This window comes from Neolamprologus brichardi, chromosome 12, assembly GCF_056152115.1.
Source record: "Neolamprologus brichardi isolate AB-2024 chromosome 12, ASM5615211v1, whole genome shotgun sequence".
Classification (NCBI taxonomy): domain Eukaryota; kingdom Metazoa; phylum Chordata; class Actinopteri; order Cichliformes; family Cichlidae; genus Neolamprologus; species Neolamprologus brichardi.
The window spans coordinates 15,582,861-15,605,784 of NC_142115.1; the positions used below are offsets into that span (position 1 = coordinate 15,582,861).

The window sequence follows — 22,924 nt, forward strand, 5'->3', positions numbered from 1 at the left end:
CTTGGTTTCATGATGGAAAGAGAAAGTTACTGTCACATGTGATCATGTGAACAACAAGAAAGAAAGATAACATTAAGGAGAAGAAGTAAAACTAGCAACACATTTAGGTGACATCTGCATAACTGTGAAGACCGTGTAGACCAATTTCTGATTTCCATAAACAAAGTTCATTCATCAAACTTGAAGAGATAGTTACCGTGACAGTAGAATAGATGTTGCTAATGGCTTGTGCATGAAGACACGAAGACTGTTACCGTTGTTGCTGAATGCTGACCCCTTGTGGGCTCCAAAACATCAGTGAGCTGCACAGATGTTACCTACACTACTAACTTTTACTTACCCCAACTGAATCGCAACCTTTTGGATGCCTGTGTCACATTGGAAGCCATTACAAATACACCAAAGGACCAACATCGATGGTAACAGTTAGCTTTAACTTCACTTGAGATTCTTGAGTTTAGACATTTGAAATCCATAATTCCACTCCTCAAGTGATCTAAAGAATATGAACTTTCAGTATTCATCCAGATTTTTTTTGTTACTTTAAATTTTCTTTTGTCATTAATCAGCTTTTTCTTATGTACAATTAAAGATGTTCAGCTATTTCCAACTTTAAAACTTCTTCTTTTCAGCTTTCAACAGTTCTGCACTTTGGCTTTCAGGACAATAATATGGTGTATTTCAGCTCATTTAACATTTTTTCATCTGATTAGAAATATTGACAAACTATATCCAATGCAGCCTATGCAGATATAAACCTTTGCTGCACAGACCGTGAATTACATATTGTTTTCCCCTGAATCTCAATTGTTTTGTTTGTGTTGTATTTTGCTATACTACCACATTCAGTCGCAGACTACTGTGGCATCTTGTTATTCCACTGCAACAGGTATGACTTACTTTTATCTCTAAATTCAACCGGCTTACGGCCACTTATCATTAAAGAATATTGACATTTGAGTTGAAGCTGTCATTACGTCACATTTATATGGCAAAACCACCAGTTGTTTACTTCCAAAGGTCATTGTACATGCAGTTTTTAAAAGGAAAGCGCCCTGCATTAGAAACACAATATTCACTCTTCAGAACTCTTCAGATCTGACAAATCAGACTTCCACAATGGTGAGTTTTATTTTTGCAAATTCAGAAGAAATTCAGTTAACGGCTGATTTTGATAGGCTAAAGTAATGACAACATTATCATCAAATGTGATGTTTACTGGTAATTAAATATACATAAGTAAGTACTTTGATGGTGCCTAATCAAACTGCAATTTTTCCCCCCCGAAGAAATACTTGGCTCTGGCTCTGCTGCTGTGCACTCTGCTGTCACTGACAAATAGTCAGTGCTTTTTTAAGCCTCAGACATATGGTGAGAAAAAAGGAATAATACATACTGAAAGACATAAAGTATATTCTTTGTGCACACACATAAACATTGAAAAATGTTCATGATCTTTTTTTTCACTCATAGGTATGACCCATTGTAAGGATGATATAGATGAGACATGGCATGCAGTGGGATCTAAATGGAGAAATAGTAAATGCTGGGACTGTAATTGCGAAGGATGCTGTGCTGGGTAAGTACATTTATTACTGTTATTTAAGTAGAGGAAAACATTAGTCATCTCGACTTCACATAATACACTGTTAACTGTGTTAACTTTACTTTATTGTCACAGGTATGTCACCCCACAACAGTTCCCCGACGACTGTGTGTCAGTGTTTGACTCAAAGAGATGTGAATATGTAGTGCACAAAAGAGATAACCCAACAGAACGATGCCCAATTTTTGCTGCAACCGGAAAGTGAGTCAATCAATATTTAGACTCTTGAATAAAAATCCATAAATATGTCTTTGGTGATTACCACTGAATGCAAAAACAACTAAATAAAATAATTAAAAGAAAAATGTGGGTGGTGATGCTTTTTATTTAGTCATGACTGCTATCGCCTGTCTGAGTTTGTCTTATACCCACTTCTTCAACAACTCTCTGACACCCAACTTCCATTTCCACTCCCAGCTCCAAAGTCCAAGACAGAGATCGCTCACTCTGTCACCAAATACACCATCCCTTCAGCTATGAGAGGAGATGTCTCATGAAGCTCTGATTTATTTGTTCTTGGTGTTTATCTTCAGTCCCAGTTAGTTTAGTCACACACATATTAAGCTACACTGTCAGCTTGCTATAATGTGTAAAATGAGATTAAGACATTTTCACCCAAACTGAGTACTCACTGTCATGGTTCTGGGTCTCTGACCCTGTGTGGAGAGGTTGTTGGACTTTGAGGCTTTATTTATTTGTATTATCTCTTTGTTTTGTGGTTTGGTTGGGGTTTTATATTTAGTGTATTTAGTTCTCTTCCTTTAGTTTATTCCTCCCTCAGTGTTTATCCTTTCTTGTCTAGGCTAATGTATTTAGTTCATGCAGATGTCTGTGCGTCTCTTCACTTATCACTTTTCTTGCCTCCTCCGTGTTGCGTGGTGAAGTCTCTGTCTAAGTGTTCAGTGTTTTCATGTTTTAATTACTTCCTGTCTTATTTTGATAGTCCCTCATTGGAAAAAAAACATACCTGTAATAGTAAAGCACAGTGACAACTCATCATGTGATATCAGAACTGAATATCTATTTACCTTGAAGCAAGAACTAAATCGTTTTCCAAAAAATGCTGCCTGACCTTTGAAATTAAACAGAAGGGAGGGGTGGTCTATCCCACTGCCCATAACTTCCAGTAAGCTTGTACGCTTGCATGCAAACTGTGTTTGTTTAAACTTGGCATATCAAGTTATTTCTTCGATTTAAAAGAAATAAAGAAGATCTGAATATTTGTTGATTTGACTGTTTAACTAATTCTTAAAATGAATACAAACTAATAGAAAAACGACTTTCTCGAGCACCACTTTTGGTTGTTTGCTTTTTGTGTTTAAAAGGAAAGCATCCTTTGTTGCTCAGACTGTTGCTTTTTGGATCTGGCAAATCTGACTTCCAGGATGGTGAGTTTCATTTTTGTTAGTTAACAGTTGTTTTGTACATTTCTGACAGGCTAAAATTATATAAATTATGGCAATAAGCAGCAATTTTATAAAACTTAATGTTTACTGGTAGTTAAATGTACAGAAGTAATTACTTAGATGGTGCCTAATCAAACTGCAATGTTTGTTTTCCTCTGAAGAAATATTTGGCTCTGGCTCTGCTGCTGTGCGCTCTGCTGTCACTGACAAATAGTGAGTGCATCAACAAAAAAATTAGAACCTGGCAAGAAAAAAACAGAAATAACACACAGAGATAAACATACACTCACATTTTTTTAGTTGAATAGGAACTGTGCCAGAATAATATCTATCTATCTATCAACCCATTGTAAGGATGACAATAATAATTGGCATGCAGTGGGCTCTAGATGGAGAGCTAATTGTTGGGACTGTACTTGCACCAGATGTTGCCGTGCCTGAGTGTTTACATTAAATTACTGGTATTTAAATAGATGGAAAAATCAATTATATTTGACTTTACATGATGCACTGTTAACTGTGTCTTTTGCATTATCACAGGTGTGCCACCCCACAACGGTTCCCTGATGACTGTGTGTCAGTGTTTGACCCAGAGGCATGTGAATATGTAGTGCACAAGAAAGATGAGCCAACAATACGGTGTCCAGTTTTTAGTTCAGTATTGAAGGGATTCGTTTTTTATGGTGTTCTGGAAGTCTGAAGATTGGTGTTTCATATAAATGATGCCTTTCATGTCACTTTCGTGCCATTTTTCAAAATGCCTGTTAGTCGTTTTAGATTCTTGAACAAGAATTCATATGAAACCAACCACCAACTCTCAGTCACTTTTTCAGCTCAGGCATCTTAACCTTCAGTTCCACAGGCAGAGATCTGGCAATCTGTCACTCACCAAATAACAGACGTGGGAATTATTAAAGGAAAAACACATCATTATTATACTTTGGGAGAATTTTCAAGTACCTTTGCTTTACTTGAGTATTTATTAGTTAATATTTCTGAGTATTAATAGTATTATTATTTATTCTGAAAACTTTTCACTTGTACTCCCCACATTTTTACACAAATATCTCTACTTTCTATTGCTGTATACGTATCTGTATATGATGTGAAGTTATGGGTTTTTTCTGGTTTAAAGAGTTTTTTAAAAGTATAAACAGAATACTATCGGTGGGCATGGAAACTGGCAATATGTTGTTGAATTCAGCTCTGCAAATTCATAAAGAGCAGTAAACCTCAGCAGCGTAGATCAGTGTAGATTTTCACAAAGAAAATCTATTAGAGTTCATGGAAATTATTGTGAGTTGTGATTCTTTTCCCCACGCATAATCACTAAAACCCCCATCTGCCGAATCCCACTTTAACCCCTGACTATACTCACTTTTCTGTTTACGTGTGGAGGCAAAGTCACCTTCTAAAATTTAGGCAGCTTAAAATAGAGGGTTTTTTTTAAAGTTTTTAGTTTTCTTTGTTTGTGTTCAAGGTGATTTAATGCATTAGAATTAGAAATTCAATTGAACTAGAGTTTTAATACAATTCTAATATTGTGTTATATTGAATTGCATGAAGTCCTTTGCACAGATGGAAATGCCCAACAAAGAGCTACTTTTAATGTATTATTTTGAGATTTCAGAGCCCGTACTTTTTCAGTTTTACTTGAGTAAGAAGTTGAATCAGTATTTGAGCTCTTACCAGAGCATTTTTTAATTATGTAGCTGTACTTCTACTTAAAAAAGAACATCTGTACCTTTGCCAACTCTAACCCAGCAGGGATCAGATAATAGTAGACTAAGCTGCTTCACACTTGGTGGGTGTTTTATGGATGCAAAAGAAATTCCAGCATCGAGGGGATGAAGTTGCTTGGAGCAGTAGTTCTCGTAACTTGGCTCAGACATAGTTCTGGTGTGTGTGTGTGTGTGTGTGTGTGTGTGTGTGTGTGGTGAAGTTTTTAATATTAAAACATTATTAGAAGAATAGTTGAATTACAACAGAAACTATGTAAAGCTGGTTGTGATGGTCAGAGAGCAAGTAGATGGACATAGTGGTGTCAGCCATTGGTTTTGGACACTGCACACTGATATTATGAAATATTCTTTAGCTTTCTATATTTTAAAAGCGATCTCATCTGAACAGGAGGATAGATTAAGTAATCAAATTACAATTATGAACATTATAGTTGCAACACAAATAAATATTGCTATGGCAGTTTTTATAAAGGCATGTCACTGCTGCACGCTTTCAGCTCCAAATACAACCAAGCTATGACAGGTTATTGTTAGAAAAGAACAGAAAATTAAACAACGATGTGACTTCAATCTTGTAAAATGTTACACATGACTTTAATTGAAAACTGTCATCCCTAGTCAGTCTGCTACCAAAACATATTTTCCTCATTGATTTCCTTCCTTTCTGATTTGTTGGTTTTACCAAATCTTAAACTGAACCCAAACTAATTTTTTTTAAAAATCACCAGGAGCCTCTTGTTTTTGGCAGTTATCCAACCCTTGAGAATACCTTTATTAGTGATATGATCTATGCCTTTATTGTATAATCTATGCCTCAAACCGTCCTTTCTGTAACTTAGACTGAATACAAGTCATAAAACAGACTTGTTACCCAAAATTAGTGACTGAGACCATATCGAGAACATTTATAATGAGGTAAAAAGCAAGGGTCGTTTTCTGTAAACTTTTGTAGGCTTATTAGTATTTTTGCAACTTATTGCTCCCTTTTGGCTTTTAAAAAGAATGTAGGTTTAATGCACATTCACACTGGCTTCACGGTGGCCATATAGGGGACACTAAAAATATTGGAGTGGCACACCAAAAACAGAATTTTCATTTTTATTATGCTGTTCTCAAAAATAGGTTCCTTGAAAAATATGACAAAAAAGAGAGACAGAAAAGAATTATATCCATATATTCACTTCCACTTATCCTTTTTCAGGGTCGCACTATCCCAGCTGTTTTAGGGCAAAAGGCAGGGTACACCTTAGCCAGGTCACTAGTCTGTTGCAGGGACACAGACAGCCATTCGCACTCACATTCACACCTATGGACAATTTAGAGTTTCCAATTAACCACTAACTGCAGGTCTTTGGACTATGGAAAGTCCACACAGAAAGTGAACTCAGGACCTTCTTGCATCAACAAGGCTAACCACCTTGCCCTGTCCATGTTGCCCTGTCTAGTTAATTTCCTTTTATTAAAGTTAATATCAGTGAAAACAGGTACATATGAAAACCAAATAATAATAATAATAATAATAATCTGTTTTAAGCAGGAACAAATAAGTTAATGTTTCAGCTCATTGTAGGGTGTCTTCCTGTCTTTTGTGCTCACTTTTATTAGAATTATTACCAACATAGGACAGCCTTGCAAGGCTGTGTCTGGTGGCGGATGTGTCTGGAGCAGATGTGTAAAGTCCAAAGTGGCCCCAGTGTTAATAGTATTAATAGGAGCATTAAAGCATTATAAGACAACAACCGCCTGCACGGGTGCAATTTGAAACTTGACGTGTGTACACGTAAAAAGAAGAACTCACTTTTGTAGGGAATTGTGAGGTCATGGAGTATGTCAGTTGTTTAACACACAATAGGAACATTTATAGATTTTTTCCTTCTCCTGTCGCCCTGAAACCGGTTCATTTCTCTTGTATTTAATTAATTGTAGTTTTTACACTGAAACACTGGCTTTATTATTGGTTTAATGAAAAGCTGAAACGGAACAGGATCCGGTGTTGCTGTCACTGTCATCATTCACTGATCTGGAGTTCTGAAAGTGAAAGTCGGTTACTAATTGCATTTTTCTTGTTATTTACAGTTTAAAAAAAATAATTTAGCAAGGGATAGGGGGCGTGCAGACGGGTGGCAGGGAAATTCCTTAGAGCAAATCGCATCATTACATTACCTCTTTCAATGATGAGGATGTACACATCCTGGACAGGGGGGATTGCTGGTTTGAGCGCGGAGTCAAGGAGGCCGTTTACGTGAAAAGGGAAAGACCATCTCTGAATCAAGGAGGGGCCCTAAGGGTACATCTTTCGCCATCCTGCAATGCTGTGATTGCAGCCATTCCCCAACTCTCTGAGAATAGTACTCTTGGCCATTGATCAGTGGTTGTTGATCAATGGCCATGAGAATTTGCATAATCATGATGAAGGAACTGACCTCCCATCACATTGTTCATTCAGTGGTGCTGATTTCAGTCAATGTGCAAATGTACGATAAGATTGGGGAAACCTGCAGTCAGCTGAGACTGAAGAAGTCATTTGGATGAGTGACGAAACGTTTCTCCCACTGAATACGCTATGTCCAGATGAACAGAATCAACCTTTGAAGAATGACATTACCTAAGAAAAAAACCATCTCTTGGAAATGGTAGGATTCATTTTTAACAAGTTACAGTTACGCACATTTCATGTCATTAAATCATGTATTTTATTTCTGGGGTACCGATAATAATCCAGACTTTTATCAATCCAGTCCATATTTTGCGTCATTCTCTGTCTGACGCGCCACGATCAGGGTTGCCAGTTTGGTAGAAACAGCAGGCCTGACTGAGCCGCTTGAATTTAGGGCCTAGAAAGGGAGGGCGCGGAGCCTAACAAGGCAACGAAGCGAACAAAAGGAAGTGGCTTTTACGAGCTAAATGTTTATGTTTCATATAACCTCTTTCATTGCCCGGTAAATACGCCGTTCTTATATTTGCTTTGCTCGAAGCAGGAGCTGAAGCCGTCGCGGCCAACATGGAGTGAGCAAAGTAAGAGGTAAAGAGCGGTACACCATTTGCTTAGCTTTTAGCTCGCTATGATTATGCTAGCATGCTAGGTCATTACGCAGCTTTTAGTCGCGGGTGAATTTCCGAATGTATTTGTGATAAACATTGAACCTATTACATTTAACCCACGTATTAAGTGGAATGTTTGGTTATTTGCCACACGCCACTTAATATGTTGTTTATAATGGCAAAGTAATATCCAGTACATGGTAGAAGCTAATAGGTAGTGCTTAAAGAGTATAAACGTGTTAAGCGTCAGTCTGACTCTGTACCAGGACTGAAACTGTTTCGCTATCGCTCGTTGTGCTGTTTTTGTTAGTGCTTTTATTGTTGCTTTGTGGCTTTTTCGGCTGTTGTTGTTTTTTAATCAATAACTTATAAATAAGTTATATTTGGAAAATAGCGTAAAGCCCTGGAACTCAACGCATTATCAGTATGCATAAAAAACTCTTGTGTAAGTGCAGACCCTTGAATGTGCTCGCTTCCACAGAGAATAGAATAGAATTCAACTTTATTGTCATTGCACATGCACAGGTACAGGGCAACGAAATGCAGTTTGCATCCATCCAGAAGTGCTTTAGCCATGATATAGATATATTACAATATATATTAGCAATAATATAGACATGTAAGTATATTACAGAAATGGGTCTATTGTGGTATGTTATAATGTACACGGTATGAAGTATGTTATGAATATTCTATAACTATAAGTACATGCTGTAGTGAGTACAAGCTATGTACAGGCTATGAACAGGATATAAATATGAAATAAAAAAAACTATACAGAAATCTGAGATATACAGTTATACAGAAATGTGAACTATGCAAGTTATAAACAGTTGTAGGATTAAAAATTATCGTATGTACAGAATGATTATTTACACAGAACTATACAGTAGTGCAGACTGTAGTTCAATTATTCCGTTGTCTTTCTGATATGTCAACACTTAAAGGGCTTTAAAGGCTTTGTCTGGAGCTATTGCCCTACCACAAACTTTATGGTTTTATGATGTAAGAGTTTCAATATTAAAATTGATACAAATCTTCTCACACACACACAGTTTTCCCCCCACATATGTGTGCGTGTGTGTGATTTCTATGTTTCACAACTAATATTTCTGTAAAATTAGCAATACCACTTTATGATCAAGTCATTTTTTTGGCAGACAAATTTGATAATATTCTTCAATTATCTTGCATAAAATACAAAAACAATTCTTCCCTTCTTTCCCAAGTTTGTCCTGAATCAGCACCAGTTGTTAAGGTCTTCCCGGGGCCCTTTGGGGCCCAGGAAGAGGATGCATCGTGGTGGAGATAAAGACTTCCAGACCTCAGCTCGAAAGATGGGCACATCCTTGTTGTTCCAGCTCTCAGCCCATGAAAGAGAGTTAGATTTAGTATTTCTGGACCACAGCTATGCCAAACCATGGAATGCCCACCCAGATGCCAGCAGTGCTCGACCCACGAGGACACTGTTTGTTACCCCACGTCGCCAGCCTGAACCCGTTTTGTGAGTTAAAAATGCTCCTATTAGGCTGCTTCTCTTTAGCCATGGTAAAATTAGTAATCTGATGAGCATTTTTAATCACTTGTAGTGATGCGGTATTTTTTTCTTTGTCTGCAGAGATTCAGATTCTTTAATAGATGTGGAAACTGTTACGCCAACACCCGTTCCTCTATATGATAACCACAAAGCCCTTAGTGTGATGAAGGAGTGCGAGCGGCATGTCCTGTTTGCTCGTACAGTTGCTGAGAGTCCCCCGCCCCCTGATGACTGGGAGGAACATGTAAACAAGTAAGCAACCACCTCAGTGTTCCACCTTTTATCATGTAAAGTTATCCACTTGCAGTAAATCTCTTTGAAATAATTCTGCTTCAGGACTGGATGGACAGTGGCCCAGAACAAATTGTTCAACAAGGTCATTAAAGCTCTGCAAGCGGAAAGACTAGCCCGCCTGGCTAATGAAAATGTAAGTCTTTTTTGTTGTTGTTTGTTTTGGGTACTAAAGGGTACTAAGAATTATTCACAACTTCTTTGTTTGACTGTGGGAAAAGATTTAACAGTTTAAATGATATATATAATAATGGCACTTTGTCCCAATATGTTGTTGCCTAATATCTAAATATGGATATACTCAGCTGATGCAATAATAGAATATGTTCCTGCATCAATAAATTAAGAACATTTTTAAATGCAGAGTCTGTTCTGTTTGTGAAGCCCATAAACAAACACACTTGTATAGGAATGACGGATTTAATTGTCTGTTCAGTTTTACATATGTGGCTGCAGCTAAGTTATGAGGGTAAGTTACTGCTGTTTGAGATTTGCAAAAGATGTTTACCATATGACAACTAATTTTAGGGCTTACCATCTGAACTCGCCAGCTGAGTGATAGTGGGGATTCCTGGTTCTGTAGGTTAGATTTCAGAAGTAAAAATGACTGAATTGTTCTGTGATCTTTTTCTCACAGACTTCCAATGAGCCAATTTTGCGAAGGATAGCTGTGGACAAGTGTGCGAGGAAGGTGCGGCATGCGCTGGCCAGTGTGAACTGGGACACCAAACTGACACAGTGGTTACACACCACTCTAATTGAGTCTTTAAGCCTAGCCATGCTTGCTGCATACCTGGATGTGCTGCAGACTCTCAAAAGCAAGGTACGTAATTGAATAAAGAGTATGAACTGATGTACATTTTTCTGTTAGGCCTGTGCCAGAGGGATAGGCTACAAAGTTCAACCCAGCCAGGGTTTCTTTGCCTTAGCTAGCTCGATGGGTATCAGCCAGGTTTCTTGCTTCAGGATCTGCACATGCTCACATAAAAGGGGTGTTTCACGCATCATGTTACTCTTCTTTCGCACAAAATTTCTATAATTCCTGCCTGCTTCTGAGATGTTCTCAAATGATAATGATGATGAAATGGTGATTTAACAATCTATAAAGAAGATTAGAAAGTTCAGTGCTACACTATTGCAAATAAGACAAAAGATTAATGCTGCAGAAAATTTTAATTTGGTGATTTAGTGCTCAAAGCAGTACAATAAAGATTTTAATTCAAGGTAATTGTTTTAGCTCTCAGTGCTGCTGGATTTTTTTGTTTTTCACTACGGTGACGGCTGCACATTAGAGCGCTGACACTTTAAACAGGATCCATTTAAACATTAAGTATTACCGTCCCACAGACTAATAAAGGAAGTTTGGAAATTGCTTTCGTTTGCAGGCAGATTGAAGTGAAATCAATTTTATTGAATGAAGAGCTATTGCTGGTGTTAATTCTTATAGCTGCAGTTCCAACAGTATAAAAGATAATCTGCAGTGATTTATTTTTATTTTTTTATTTATTCATTTATTTTCATTTTTCAACCCAAACTTGGCGTATAACCTGCTCCATTTTATGTGTTCAGCATAAGTTACTATGGTGATTTGGGTTAACAGAGGGCCTCATTCATGACACAGAAAACTCTGACTTTAAGCTCAACACAGGTCGCCATTAATTAATGAGACTGTTGATTCATTGTTACGTTCCTCTGTCTGCTTAGTTGCCCTCGCTGATCGACAGAATGTTGCTGTCATCGGCAAAGACCGGCGCTCCAAGCGCAGAGGCGCTGTCACTGCTACTGAAACGGCCATGGGACCCAGCTGTTGGAGTTCTGTCTCAAAACAAGCCGGTAAAATTAAATCAGTCGCTTTCAGTTTTCAACAGAAAACGTTTTCATTGAACTTTTTGCACATGTGATCCCTGAATCCTTTTTTTTTCTCCTTGCAGAGCAAGCTTCCAGGATCCCCACTCATCCTTATTGCACCATCAAGCCCAACCAATCCTGCCCTCTCCACTTCACGGAGAATGAGATTCTGGCAGTCACAGCTCTCCTTTTTTGGAAAGGTCAGATGTCCCATCAGATCAAATCTTTGTGTTTACAGAAATATTTTTCTTCCCTGTTTTGTCACAGAAAACTGCCTAAAACAGCTGTTTTTGTGTTAGGTCATCCCAATACACACTCATGTGAACAGCGGGGCCAATATTGGCATCACCCAGTGCCTAGAGCACATGTTGGGTACTGTCAGGGCCAAGGTCATGGAGGTAGGGTGTTGGTTTTTATTTGATGCATTAGTGACTATAGCTGCGATGTGATTGTGATCTTATTTTGTTAAATTCATGTAGATGAATGTGGCAGATTTTTAAATATGCACATTTCTAATTGTATTTATTAGGTAATGACTCAGATCACTGTCCAAACTAGAGATGCTATATAATGGTTATTTATTTTTTTTGTTTGTGCGTCTGTACCTGCACTGATTGCATGTTTTTATAAATGTAACCACAAGGTTCACAGTCACTTTCCTCACAAACCCATTATCCTGGTCGGCTGGAACGCTGGGGCTCTTATGGCTTGCCACGTAAGACTTTTTACCATGTATTTATCATAGTGATTTAATGTGATGAACTAATAAGAGTGCACTATTGTCAAAGGTGTGCAATAGAATACATTTTAATAATAAACTTTGACTTCAGGTGTCCCTGATGGAGTATTTGACGGCTGTGGTCTGTCTTGGCTTCCCCCTGCTAACAGTCAATGGGCCACGTGGGGTATGACCTAAAGCATTTTTTAGCTTCAGCATTGGTTTTTATCTTTGATGTTTTACTCAACTGTTAGAAAAAAATACTTTCTTCTTCTTCTTCTTAATATAACTGAAAAACAAAACTTTGCTTGTGCCAGTTTTTCACATATTGCTGGTTTACAGGATGTGGATGACCCGCTCCTGGACATGAAGACACCAGTGTTGTTTGTGGTCGGCCAGAACGCGCTCCAGTGTAGCACAGAAGGAATGGAGGAGTTCAGAGAGAAGCTCAGGGCAGACAACAGCATGGTGGTGGTTGGAGGCGCGGATGACAATCTGAGGTCAGTCACAGCCTTAAAGATCTGAACAACATAATATTTTCGCAAGGTCCAGAGATGAAGTTCAACGAGTCAAATGCAAGTAGATTCCTCATTATGTCAGTGAAGCTTGGAAGATATTCGCTTCACAGCAAGTAAATGCCTGTATCGAACTTATCACTGGGATGAGAAAGATTTACTCAAAAGCTTAATGTACAGTTTTGTGCACAAGTCCTTCTTTTCTATATATTTTGCTTTTAAAGTGCTCATGAGCAATCGTTCTCCAGGCTTTCTGAAGGTCTCGCATAGTTTTTTCAGAACAAATTGACTGAAATTTTCAGACCGATGCTTGTACCTGACCACTTTCAAAAAAATCTATGAGTCGTTCAAAGATAAGAAGGCACTTAACTCAAGAGATGGCGCATAAATGAGATAAGTTTGCTGGGCAATAATACAGTTTTTTGTTTTTTTTGTGTGTGTGTGTGTGTGTGTGTGTGGGGGGGGGGGGGGGGGGGTTATATGGCATTTCTTTGCTCAAGTGTAACTACTTTGTTTGCAGAGTATATGACACTGAACTTCTTGATGAAATGTTCTGAGACCATATATCTATGATTAAAAACGCGTTTTAATAGTTTGAACAATTGATTGGCTACATGGTCAAGTATGACACTTAATATTTTTCCACTTCTGACTCTAAACCACTCCACAGAATCAATTCAGCAAAGATGAAATCAGAAGGACTGACGCAGACCATGGTGGATCGCTGCATTCAGGTGGGCCCTCATAGCTAGAAAGCATTTTTCATCTGCTGCAGTTTATATTTTGAATATTTATATTTTGTTCTTCTCTCACTGGTCTTTAGGATGAGATCGCTGACTTCCTTTCAGGTGTGCTTACACGGGCAGAGGGCCACGGTCATGGCTCAGGTGAGATGAGAGACATGGACACAGAAAAGAAGAAAAGGCCTCGACGGGAGCTTCCCTTTGACATGGAGAGAGGACGACCATCCTCCCCTGCACTGAGAGTTCCTATCTCGCCGTCAGGATCTGAGGTAAGAAGTTTTCTGTATTTTTATGGAAAAAAAAAAATGTTGTTTTATGAAATGATGGTAAATTATACAGTGGTGTGTATCATAACTGTTATCATTCAACAGTAGCTGTTGAGTTTTAATAATAAGACCTTGTATGGTGGAATTGCAGTCATAGCATCGTGTCTTATGATTGTAAGAAGCTACACTGACTGCATATGAGTCACCAGGTGCTCATGTTTGCTCGATCCTCAGGATCTGTCTAGTGTTTGCAGCAGTCCCACATCCAGTCCCAAACCCAAGACATCTGGTCTTTCTCCGGCACAGAAGTCCAGCCTTATCACTGCTACACAGTTGCTCAAGACACACATGCAGCGCTCCGGCACAGTGCTCACTCACAAGCAGGCTCAAGGTCAGTGCACCAACTCACTCAACTCTGAATTCATTGAAAAGGGCTCTGTAAATACGCTTGTGCACTGTGATCCTTGGTACCTATGTGTACACAGTTGTCCTGTTCGCCCCACTTGTTTATTTGAACTTGTTAAAACGAGCCATTGATCTTAACTCCAGTGGAATTTTTGCAGAGGTGTTACAAGGTAACCAGACAGGGTAGAATGCAAGATGTGAAAATGATGGTAGAAAACAAAGATTTTGAAGAGATTATCAAGTCACGACATCTGATGGGGGAAGATGGAACGTGACTGAAATACTTTCCTCTCATCCTCTTGTCTCTTCTCTTCCTACAACTTTCCTTTCCGGCTCTTTTTTCCAATTCATTCCAGCTCAGTTTGCTGCTTTTATGAAACAAAACATGCTTGTGAGGAAAAATCTTCCTCCTGGCACTCCTCCTTGTATTTTTGGTAAGTATCTATCCCTCTTCTTTCCTTTTTTCTTTCCTCTTTCCCTTTCACTCTTCTTCCTTTGTTTCCGCTGCTTTAATTGTAGACTAATGTGACTACTTTACTGCATTATAACTTTATAAAGCTTTTGAGAGCAAATATTAATTTCAAAGCTTGGGGTTAGTTAAGGATAAAATACCACAGGTTCATGTCACTTCAGTACTTTACTGATAGTTGTGTGTTCGTCTGTGTGTTTGTCTGTGCCGTGCAGTGCCGGTGACCTCTGATCAGATGGAGGGCCTGGACAGAGATGAACTGCGGTCCCATGGCAAGAGGAGGCAGACACCTAGTCCCACTCCAAGCAAAGCCTCCAAGAGAGCAAAGATCAAGGTTACTATTGTTTCCCAAAGCGATTCAGCAGGGGGCAGCCTCAGTCCTGCTGCACATGAAGGTACAAAACCTGGGATCCTTTGATTTAGGAGTATTGGTAACCAGAAATTGTGTAAATTGGTGCTGATACTCATGAAATTTTGTTATTCTTGATATTAAAGATGATGATAAACTAAACTGGTTCACACATAACAAGCTGACACTTGCTCGGCGTTGTATCTAGACTAAACAACCACAAGGGTCGACTTCTGAATGTCACCCGTAGCGCAGCCCGCGCACTTCCCCGCTCTCCACACAACACTTTTAGCATATGCAGTCATGAAAGAACTCACTGTTGGGGGGAAAAAAACCACAGTCCAATAGACCAACTTTGGATAATTGCAGTTTAAACCAGATGAAACCAGCAAGTAGGAAGGCCTAAATGTAGCAACAGGATGAAGGACTACTCCACTGGCAGCATCTAAGTAAACAAACAGCTGGCAATAGCGTTCACTGTTAAATGACCACAGCTGCATATAAAACCTCTGGTCTAGGTCAGGGAGGTCAAGCTCACTTTCTATCAAGTTAGTTTGATGTGAAGTGGGCTTGACCAGTAAATCATCTTACTGTCAGTTTAAAGAAGATTAGCTACATATTTAATTTCTGAGATGTCTTAACCCTCTGGGGTCGACGGACGCACTGGCGCGTCAAAATCACATGACCAATTTAAGACGACACAGCTACAAGATGCAGCGACCCAGAGTCTCCAATTCAACTTGGACTTCAAACTACATACCAGTTTTAAATTGTGTCGATGGGTCACGTAACACCAGAGTTATGCTAAAAAAAAAACATGCGATGTTTCTTTCTGAACAAAACAGTGGTGTTTACAGCAGAAAGAAATGGTAAAAACACCCGTTCCCTATTGGTGTTAAAGTGTACCATGTGAGCCAATCAAAAAATGATATGCCAGCATGTGGCACTTGGTTGTTTAGGGAGAAGGGGAAGTTTTAGGAGTGACGCCCGTGAGAGAAATCGGGCGAGTGAAAGAAAGAGAGAGGGCGAGTTTTCACATGTGAGACATTGGTGACATTTAGCGTGTTTGGAGGCTATAGTTACTGTGTTGTGTACTTTTTGTTTTGTTTTGTGTGTCAGGTATACTAGTGAATGTCACATTTCCTCCAAAAAAAGCCACCAAGGGCAGATTCCAGTGTAAACACTGTGTCCACATGGAAAACTGGACTGATACACCTCCTGCAGGGTTTAGGCCTGTGGTGTTCTCCTCTGTCTTATAGTGGACACAAACTATTTTTTGGACTGGCACAAATAATTTGTGTGCCTTCTTATTTGATGCAGAACACCTGATTGTTCTGGAAACCGTTTTAAATGGTTATATTTTAAAAAAAACAAAAAAAAACGCCTGAGGCCTTGGCTGCAGATTTAAGTAAATAGTACCATATAACTTTATTGTTTGCCACACGTGCACAATTTTTAGAAATGTATAATTTCTATTTGCATTTCAAGTTATGAAAATGATTCGTTAAACATGTTTGTGGTTTTTACAGTAAAAAATATTTAAAATTAAAAAAATTTGTCTGAGTTTAGATCACTTGTGCTAATATAGTCAAAATGAAAAAATAACTCCAATGCCAGATATTTGAGCTTGTGCTGAAAATAATGATACCAAACAAGGCAAGATAAACAGTTTTTAAATGTGAAATGTAGAGGTAAAATCAAAAGTAATCAAAAACGGCCAATTATACCCTGGACCCCAGAGGGTTAATATAAGATTTTTTAAAAACGTATAGCTTCAACAGTGTATCTAAGTTTTTCTGTGCAATAAATATGTAAAATTACAGAAAAGGTTCTGATAGTTTATAGCCTAAAGTAGTCTGTAGTTATAAAACATAGTTTTTGTTAAAAATAAATTTAAGTGAATTTTCTATAGATGGTAAAAAAAACTTATTTTTCTCTAAAATAATTATTTATCTGCTGCTTAAATCAGTGCAACATGGACATTCCCAAAATGGCCAAAAAATGCCAACTGCTTTGAATTGCACTAGATGGATTAATTATTTACTTGGTTGAATTGTCAGTGAGGCAAACCACTTAAAAAACATAGACACACACACACACACACACACACACACACACACAAAACAGCCAGTGACTGATTCAGCCAATCAGCAATACATTCCTGCAGTCACCCACTATAAGGTGTTGGGTAATTTGCCTCTCGTGTCATACATAGCTTCATACAAACTTGAATCTTTAAACACTGAGAGAACTTGTCTGGGCTTTTTTGTTTGTTTTGGTCAGAATAAAAAGATATAGTTCATTCTTTCATGCATTGATTAAAATCACTTGTGGGCAGACAAATGCTTTGAGCAGGTTGAGTTCATTCAACTGTGCAGATGAAAAATGTGTTTTTTGTTGATTATGCATTATTAAAGTTAAACTAGGGCTTTGCTAAGCCTTTATTTTGAAAAATCAAACATTCTGCCTGTCATTAATGACCAGGTGGTTGTTTTGAGATTCACCCTTTTTCTAGAAATGATAATTTATTTATGTTTTTTTTGTTTTTGTGTTCCTTTTTTGTTTTTACCAAAGCAAGATAACTGACTGTCCTTCATATTTTCTTTTTTTTCTTGCAGTGGGTGTCTCAGGAAAGCCTTTAACTGTGACAATGGGACAGACTGTAGCTGGTGCCAAGGAGCTCTCTGGACTTCTTACAGGCCAACGGTAAGCAAGCCAGCGCCATAACACACACACACACACACACACACACACACACACGCACACTGACACATTGAGGTTGGAGCACTTGAAACCCTAACTATCCCTACACCCACATCCACTCCCACTTGTTGGGGTGTCTGGTGCAGAGGGATTGATTAGAGGTGTACTTGGAGTTTGGGAGCTGAGTGATGGCCAAAGCAGCACTTGCTGGGGTAGCTCCTGAGTAGACTGGTGGTTATGTGTGTCACTGCAGGTCTGGTAGTCTCTCAGAGGTGTCTGGTGCCCTGTCCCCAGGCTCCAGCTCATTCAGCAGCGTGCAGCCTTGCATGGTGTCGGGGCCTTCCACACCAGCCCAGGCGCAAGTTCCAGCCACTGCCCAAGGTATCTTCGTCTTATCCTGCCTTGCACGCTTGTTTGCACTCTTAATTGTGCAGCTGATCTCAGCCTAGTGGCATCAAAACACAAGTGCAGTTCTGCTTGTTTTTATTGTGCGGGATCCAGTTTGATCGCTGAGCTGAGAATTTGGACATTTAGCAAACATCATCATTGATCACCTCTTGCGCCATCGCTGTCAGTCACTGACCCAAACCTTGCCCTGGCTATCGTGTGTGTGTGTGCGCTGTTAGTTTAGGCCTTGGAATGTTTTTTTTTTCCCTTAATAATTTCTGTGCTGTTTCGTTGGGATTGATTTAACCCAATCAATGATTGATCTGTGTGTGTGCAGCACCTTCCGCCAGCAGTCTTCTACAAGGCCTAAGTTTCAGTCTTCAGGAGATCGTCACCAAAGCTCCTAACGTTCCCTCAACAGCAGCCAACACAGGTGGCACTCAGGTAACACTTGGAGTGGTTGTATTCGATTCCTAAACCAGGTTTTGAACCATCCATTTGCTATAGATTATGTAGACTATTTATAACACTCAAAGAGGGTTTTATTTTTTTTTATTTTTTTCAAGTGTGTAGTTATGTGTTAATCAATTTTTTTGAATATGCCACATTTGTAATTGGTTACCCAAATGATTAAAAGAACTGAAAACACCCAGATCTAGTGGAACTTCCATGGTTTAGGTACATAAAAGAAAAACTGGAGCATATGTTTTCTTGCCAAGGAAAAAACTTAACAGCAAGATTAATCTTTTCTCCCCATTTTTTTGTTAATAGATGTCATCATCGTGTCTAATACTACCAAACTACTTTTTTTTTTTTTTTCTTTTAAGTGACTTAATGAAATAAAAGATGATAAAATCATCTTTCCTGTCCACTCATCTGCCCTCATGCTGTTTGTGCCATTCCACAGGGTCCGGTCCTGAGCTCCGCCGGTACCAGCAGCAGTGCTCTGCTCCGGGCAGTGCCTGTGGTCACCACAGGAGGAGTGGCTAAAACCACCGCGATCCATCAGCTGCTCACTAATGGTGGGCTGGCCAAACTTGCTAGCAGCTTGCCTGGCTTGGCGCACATCACCAATCAGACCACCGGTATGTCTCGAGCTGCCAAGACGCGACGGCCACGTTGAATGCCCAGAGTTTGTTCATCCTTTGTTTTGGAAACAGTAGTGCAGGAGGTCTGTAGGCCGGACGTAGAGGAATGTAGAGGACATCTCTGATACTTGCAGAGATGGTTTGCCTGGAATGAGCCTAACTGTTGTAAGGTTTGCAGAGGAATGTGCAGCTTACACGTACAGCAGCCAATGGCAGATTAGTGGCATACATGTTTTCATGTTCACGGAATGGAAAGTCACAGTTTAGAGTTTCTATCTGACGTCGGACACACAAAGGCATGAAACAGTTTGATCCTGAATAATTGTGAATTAAGTTAAGATCAATGTTAAGAGGGTTGACCAAATTTAATAAGACTCCTGTTTTTCAGTCAAAACTGCTTTCTGCGTCAGCTTTGTTTGTTCAAGCGATCATTTCATGTTTGTTTCTTTTTGTTTGCCTATTTTGTAAACCCATTAAATCACCTGCTTTCAATTATTCATTTATATTAACGCTGACCTCCTAGAGAGTTGTGTTGAGAAGCAATAACGTTGGCACATGGCATTACCCAAGCTGTTCCTGTTGTAATAAAGACTGGAATCAAACTTGTGTTTTCATTGTCGTCTTGTTGTCATTTTATTGTGAGTGTAAATCAGTTGGCTTTCTCACCCCTTTCACTTACCTGAACCTCCAAATTTGCTTTTACCTTTCATGGTCATCTAATATCATACATGAACGTGCTTTAAAAAAAAAAACAACAGTTATCCTTTAGATGACTTGCATCACAGCATGTTTGCAGCAAATTATTATTTAGTCTAATCTGGTGTATTTGGAGGTAAATCATTTATAGCTTGTTATTTCTGTGTATGTTGGTGTTTGTTGTCAGGAGGGCAGAAAGCCCCCACTTCTATAACGGTGACCCTTCGAGGAGCACATCCGAGTAGAGTGGGATCTGTCAGCCAAGCTGGTGGTGAAGCTGTGACTTCAGCTCGTACCCATGAGCCCAAGGTGCGCCTCAGTTCAGCACCTAAACAGACACACTTAACTTGGAGCTTTTTTTTCTCCCCCTTATTCTTGGTTACATGTTTTTCTGACTAACACAAAGTTTGACAGATTTCTGTTATCACTGCAAATGTTCATGCAGCCCATTAAAATTTTCAGTTTGATAGCTTGTAATGGTTCTCACTGACATGGCACCCCAGTGCCTACTTTTAAAATGATTTTGTTGTCACTAGTCTATAATTTGTTGTGGAGGCAGTCTAGAAAATAATTACCAGCTTTACTGTATATCCTTTGACCCAGTTGTTCACAGTATCTTGTAGCCTTGTGTATTTTAGGTCACATACAGCCACTGGGGCATAAACTGAGGACTGAAGGTGCATTAACAGAAAAACACTGAAGTGTTTGTTAGAAATGACACACTGAGGTGAAAGTGTCAGTTACAGCTTTTCTTTTTCACAAAGAGATGACAGCATTTGAGGAAACGGGAAAAAGTTAAAAAAACAAAAAAAACAAGTGAATTTCTTTCACTTTCTTAATATTTTGCCTTCACATAGCCAGACTTTCTTTTTACTCATTTTATGAGTCCAGTCCTTGTACCTGACCATTTTCAGAGAAAGGTGTTTGTTTGTTAAGCCACTTAACACTGACCTACGAAGCATGCAGGCAAAAAAGGCACCTAAGTGAAGGGCTCAACCAACATTGTGTGTACGCATAAGAGACAACTTAGCAAAGATCTATTCCTAAATCATATCTTTAGGCAATCTGTTACTAACAGTTTGTCATTAAAACACATTTGTTCCCATTTCTTTATTTGAATCAATGAAAAATGCCAAAAATAATATAGTTTAACAGGCACACAACACTATTTTGCACCACCAAGGTAATTATGTACATGTATATATCACTCATCATGATGTGCAGTCTATGGACATCATGTTCTTTAGATACAGGAAAAAATTCAGCAAAGACCTGACACAGGATCTGAGAGATACATCTGGCCCTTGAGCTGATCCATCTGCTGTTCACTAAAGTCTCGTCAGAAATGGTCTCAGTGGCTGTCAAGAAGCCATTCTTAAGGAAAGGAAAGGAAAGGTTGAGATATGGCAAAGTGCACACGAACTGGTCTTATGGAGTGATGAACACAAATGTTTGTTTTTATTTCTGGTTTAGATTGTCATGTGAATTTTCCAGCATGACAATGATCTCATACACACTTCTAATAAAGTAAAAGAAAAACACAATAGATCACTATTAATCATGGATTGGCTTCCCCAGAGCCCAGACTTAAACATTATTGAAGTGGTGTGGGATCAGTTTGACAGAGACCAAAACAAAAGGCAGCCAGCATCCAAAGAAGATTTTTGAATGTGCTTACAGAAAGCTGGAGAACTATTCCTGAAGACTAGTTAAAGAAATAAGAGGGATGCTCACCTAAGGAACAATAAAGGTGGCCACACCGAATATTGACTTTGAAGCTTGTTAAAACAGTGCAAAAATCTTTTCTTTTTTTTTTTGCCTTATTTCCATATATGTTTGCATGTTTTAGTAAATCACCATATCCATTAAATCCCCATTTTCCATAGCAAAACATAAAGCACTGAGAGGTGGCTCGAGACTTTTGCGCAGCACTGTAGAAATAAACACAAAATCCTCCCATGCCTTGTCTTTCTCAGATAAGTATTAGAGTGTGGATCACAGTGTGCTCCACTTCTGAAACTGGATGCAGCTGAAAATATCTCAATATTATATCTGAGGATTCCGAGCAGACTTTAAAGTAAATGTCAAACATGTTATTGCCCCGAAGAATTTAATATAAACCAAGAATGAACTGAGAGTTAATTAATTGCACTGTGCCCTTTTGCAGCACTGAAATCTCGGCTCACTGTGGGCAAATCCCTGATGCAAGATGGTGATGTGCAAAAGTACCTTAGGAGCCACAGCCTGCTGATGAGACTGCTCCCTCCCCATAGTGACGAACACACCGCCGCACAGTGTGCAGAAGACCACGCCTCACAGAGGACTCCCCTGTGGAAATGGTGGGAAAAGGCCAGGCAGTTGCTTTCAGTTGTGGACAAATCCGAGTCTGTGCTGGATAGAACAGGCACTGCTAACTTCAGGGGATGTCGTCGTGCTACAGCCTGCACTCCTTTATTACACCTTTGACTTGAAACTGACAGCATGATCACATGTTCTTGGGAGAAAATTATATGCTGAAGGTAAACTGTAAACTACCTGGAGTGTGGTGGTGCAGCCCAGGTAAAGCCTACAAAAGGACAGCTGTGCAACAGTTCGTCCTGATCAAAAACCTGCTGTGCATCTCAACAAAGATAATGTTTGAAGTCCTTAGCGTACTCAGAATATATTGAGTTCTATCATTGCTGTATCGTATATGTCCATATAGATCCAATAACTGTAATCCATATAATAAGTGTCTGTCATAATTGTTTCTTTTTATGTAGCAATTTTAATAATAATATAATTTGATGTAATGTGCTTCTGAAAGGGAGACGTGTATTGCGATGCTTAGTTTGAGGTATTTGCACTTGTAAAACTCCAAGCTTTTGTTGCACTCGTTTCCACCTGAACCTGTTTTTCTATAGCCTCAAACACTGGACCAGGGTACTGCTTCCCATCTGCACCGTCTCATGACTTCACTGCACGCAGAGCTTATGTTTGAAATAAACATATTTACCTGAATGCAATGCTTTTGCTTTACTTAGCTAATGTAAACATTTGGTCTTTTGTGCTAAACACTTGTAGCACTGAGCGAGCTGAGAAACTCCCCTCTTGTTCAAAATGTTATGGAGGAG

General features: G+C 39.0%; 2 protein-coding genes and 1 long non-coding RNA gene across 9 annotated transcripts; all 3 read left to right on the forward strand.

The window, feature by feature from the left end:
• The first annotated feature begins 1,041 nt into the window (after window positions 1-1,041).
• Window positions 1,042-1,911, forward strand: msmbl (microseminoprotein, beta-like). Its single transcript, XM_006784025.2, has 4 exons — window positions 1,042-1,122; window positions 1,290-1,371; window positions 1,474-1,579; window positions 1,682-1,911. The coding sequence occupies exons 1-4, from the start codon at window positions 1,120-1,122 to the stop codon at window positions 1,809-1,811; spliced, it is 321 nt and encodes a 106-aa protein (XP_006784088.1). The 5' UTR covers window positions 1,042-1,119; the 3' UTR covers window positions 1,812-1,911.
• A 928-nt stretch (window positions 1,912-2,839) lies between these two features.
• LOC148100197 (uncharacterized) lies at window positions 2,840-3,950 on the forward strand. The gene is made up of 3 exons (XR_015719811.1): window positions 2,840-2,994; window positions 3,174-3,225; window positions 3,553-3,950. It is a non-coding gene; the product is annotated as an uncharacterized LOC148100197 (long non-coding RNA).
• Window positions 3,951-7,241: 3,291 nt separating this feature from the next.
• kansl3 (KAT8 regulatory NSL complex subunit 3) lies at window positions 7,242-22,811 on the forward strand. 7 transcript variants are annotated; one of them, XM_035905051.2, is made up of 22 exons: window positions 7,242-7,387; window positions 9,026-9,300; window positions 9,415-9,585; window positions 9,670-9,760; window positions 10,262-10,447; window positions 11,329-11,457; window positions 11,556-11,672; window positions 11,772-11,870; window positions 12,116-12,187; window positions 12,303-12,377; window positions 12,533-12,690; window positions 13,376-13,439; window positions 13,529-13,717; window positions 14,021-14,105; window positions 14,476-14,553; window positions 14,804-14,983; window positions 17,556-17,643; window positions 17,894-18,021; window positions 18,365-18,471; window positions 18,935-19,112; window positions 19,999-20,120; window positions 21,979-22,811. In XM_035905051.2, exons 1-22 carry the CDS (start codon window positions 7,385-7,387, stop codon window positions 21,982-21,984), a joined length of 2,601 nt encoding a protein of 866 aa, XP_035760944.2. In that variant the 5' UTR covers window positions 7,242-7,384; the 3' UTR covers window positions 21,985-22,811. The 7 variants fall into 7 exon arrangements, with proteins under 7 accessions (XP_035760944.2, XP_035760946.2, XP_035760943.2 ...); XM_035905050.2 differs by having other exon boundaries at window positions 7,247-7,387; window positions 13,949-14,105; XM_006784026.3 differs by lacking the exon at window positions 7,242-7,387 and adding an exon at window positions 7,527-7,776 and having other exon boundaries at window positions 13,949-14,105.
• The last annotated feature ends 113 nt before the right edge of the window (window positions 22,812-22,924 follow it).

Excerpts from the sequence above, each read along its gene's own strand:
- msmbl (XM_006784025.2), top strand. Across the intron at positions 1,372-1,473 it reads TTTTAAGCCTCAGACATATG|GTATGACCCATTGTAAGGAT; the intron begins GTGAGAAAAAAG and ends TTTCACTCATAG. Across the intron at positions 1,580-1,681 it reads TGCGAAGGATGCTGTGCTGG|GTATGTCACCCCACAACAGT; the intron begins GTAAGTACATTT and ends TTATTGTCACAG.
- kansl3 (XM_035905050.2), top strand. Across the intron at positions 12,188-12,302 it reads GGGCTCTTATGGCTTGCCAC|GTGTCCCTGATGGAGTATTT; the intron begins GTAAGACTTTTT and ends CTTTGACTTCAG. Across the intron at positions 12,691-13,375 it reads GGCGCGGATGACAATCTGAG|AATCAATTCAGCAAAGATGA; the intron begins GTCAGTCACAGC and ends ACCACTCCACAG.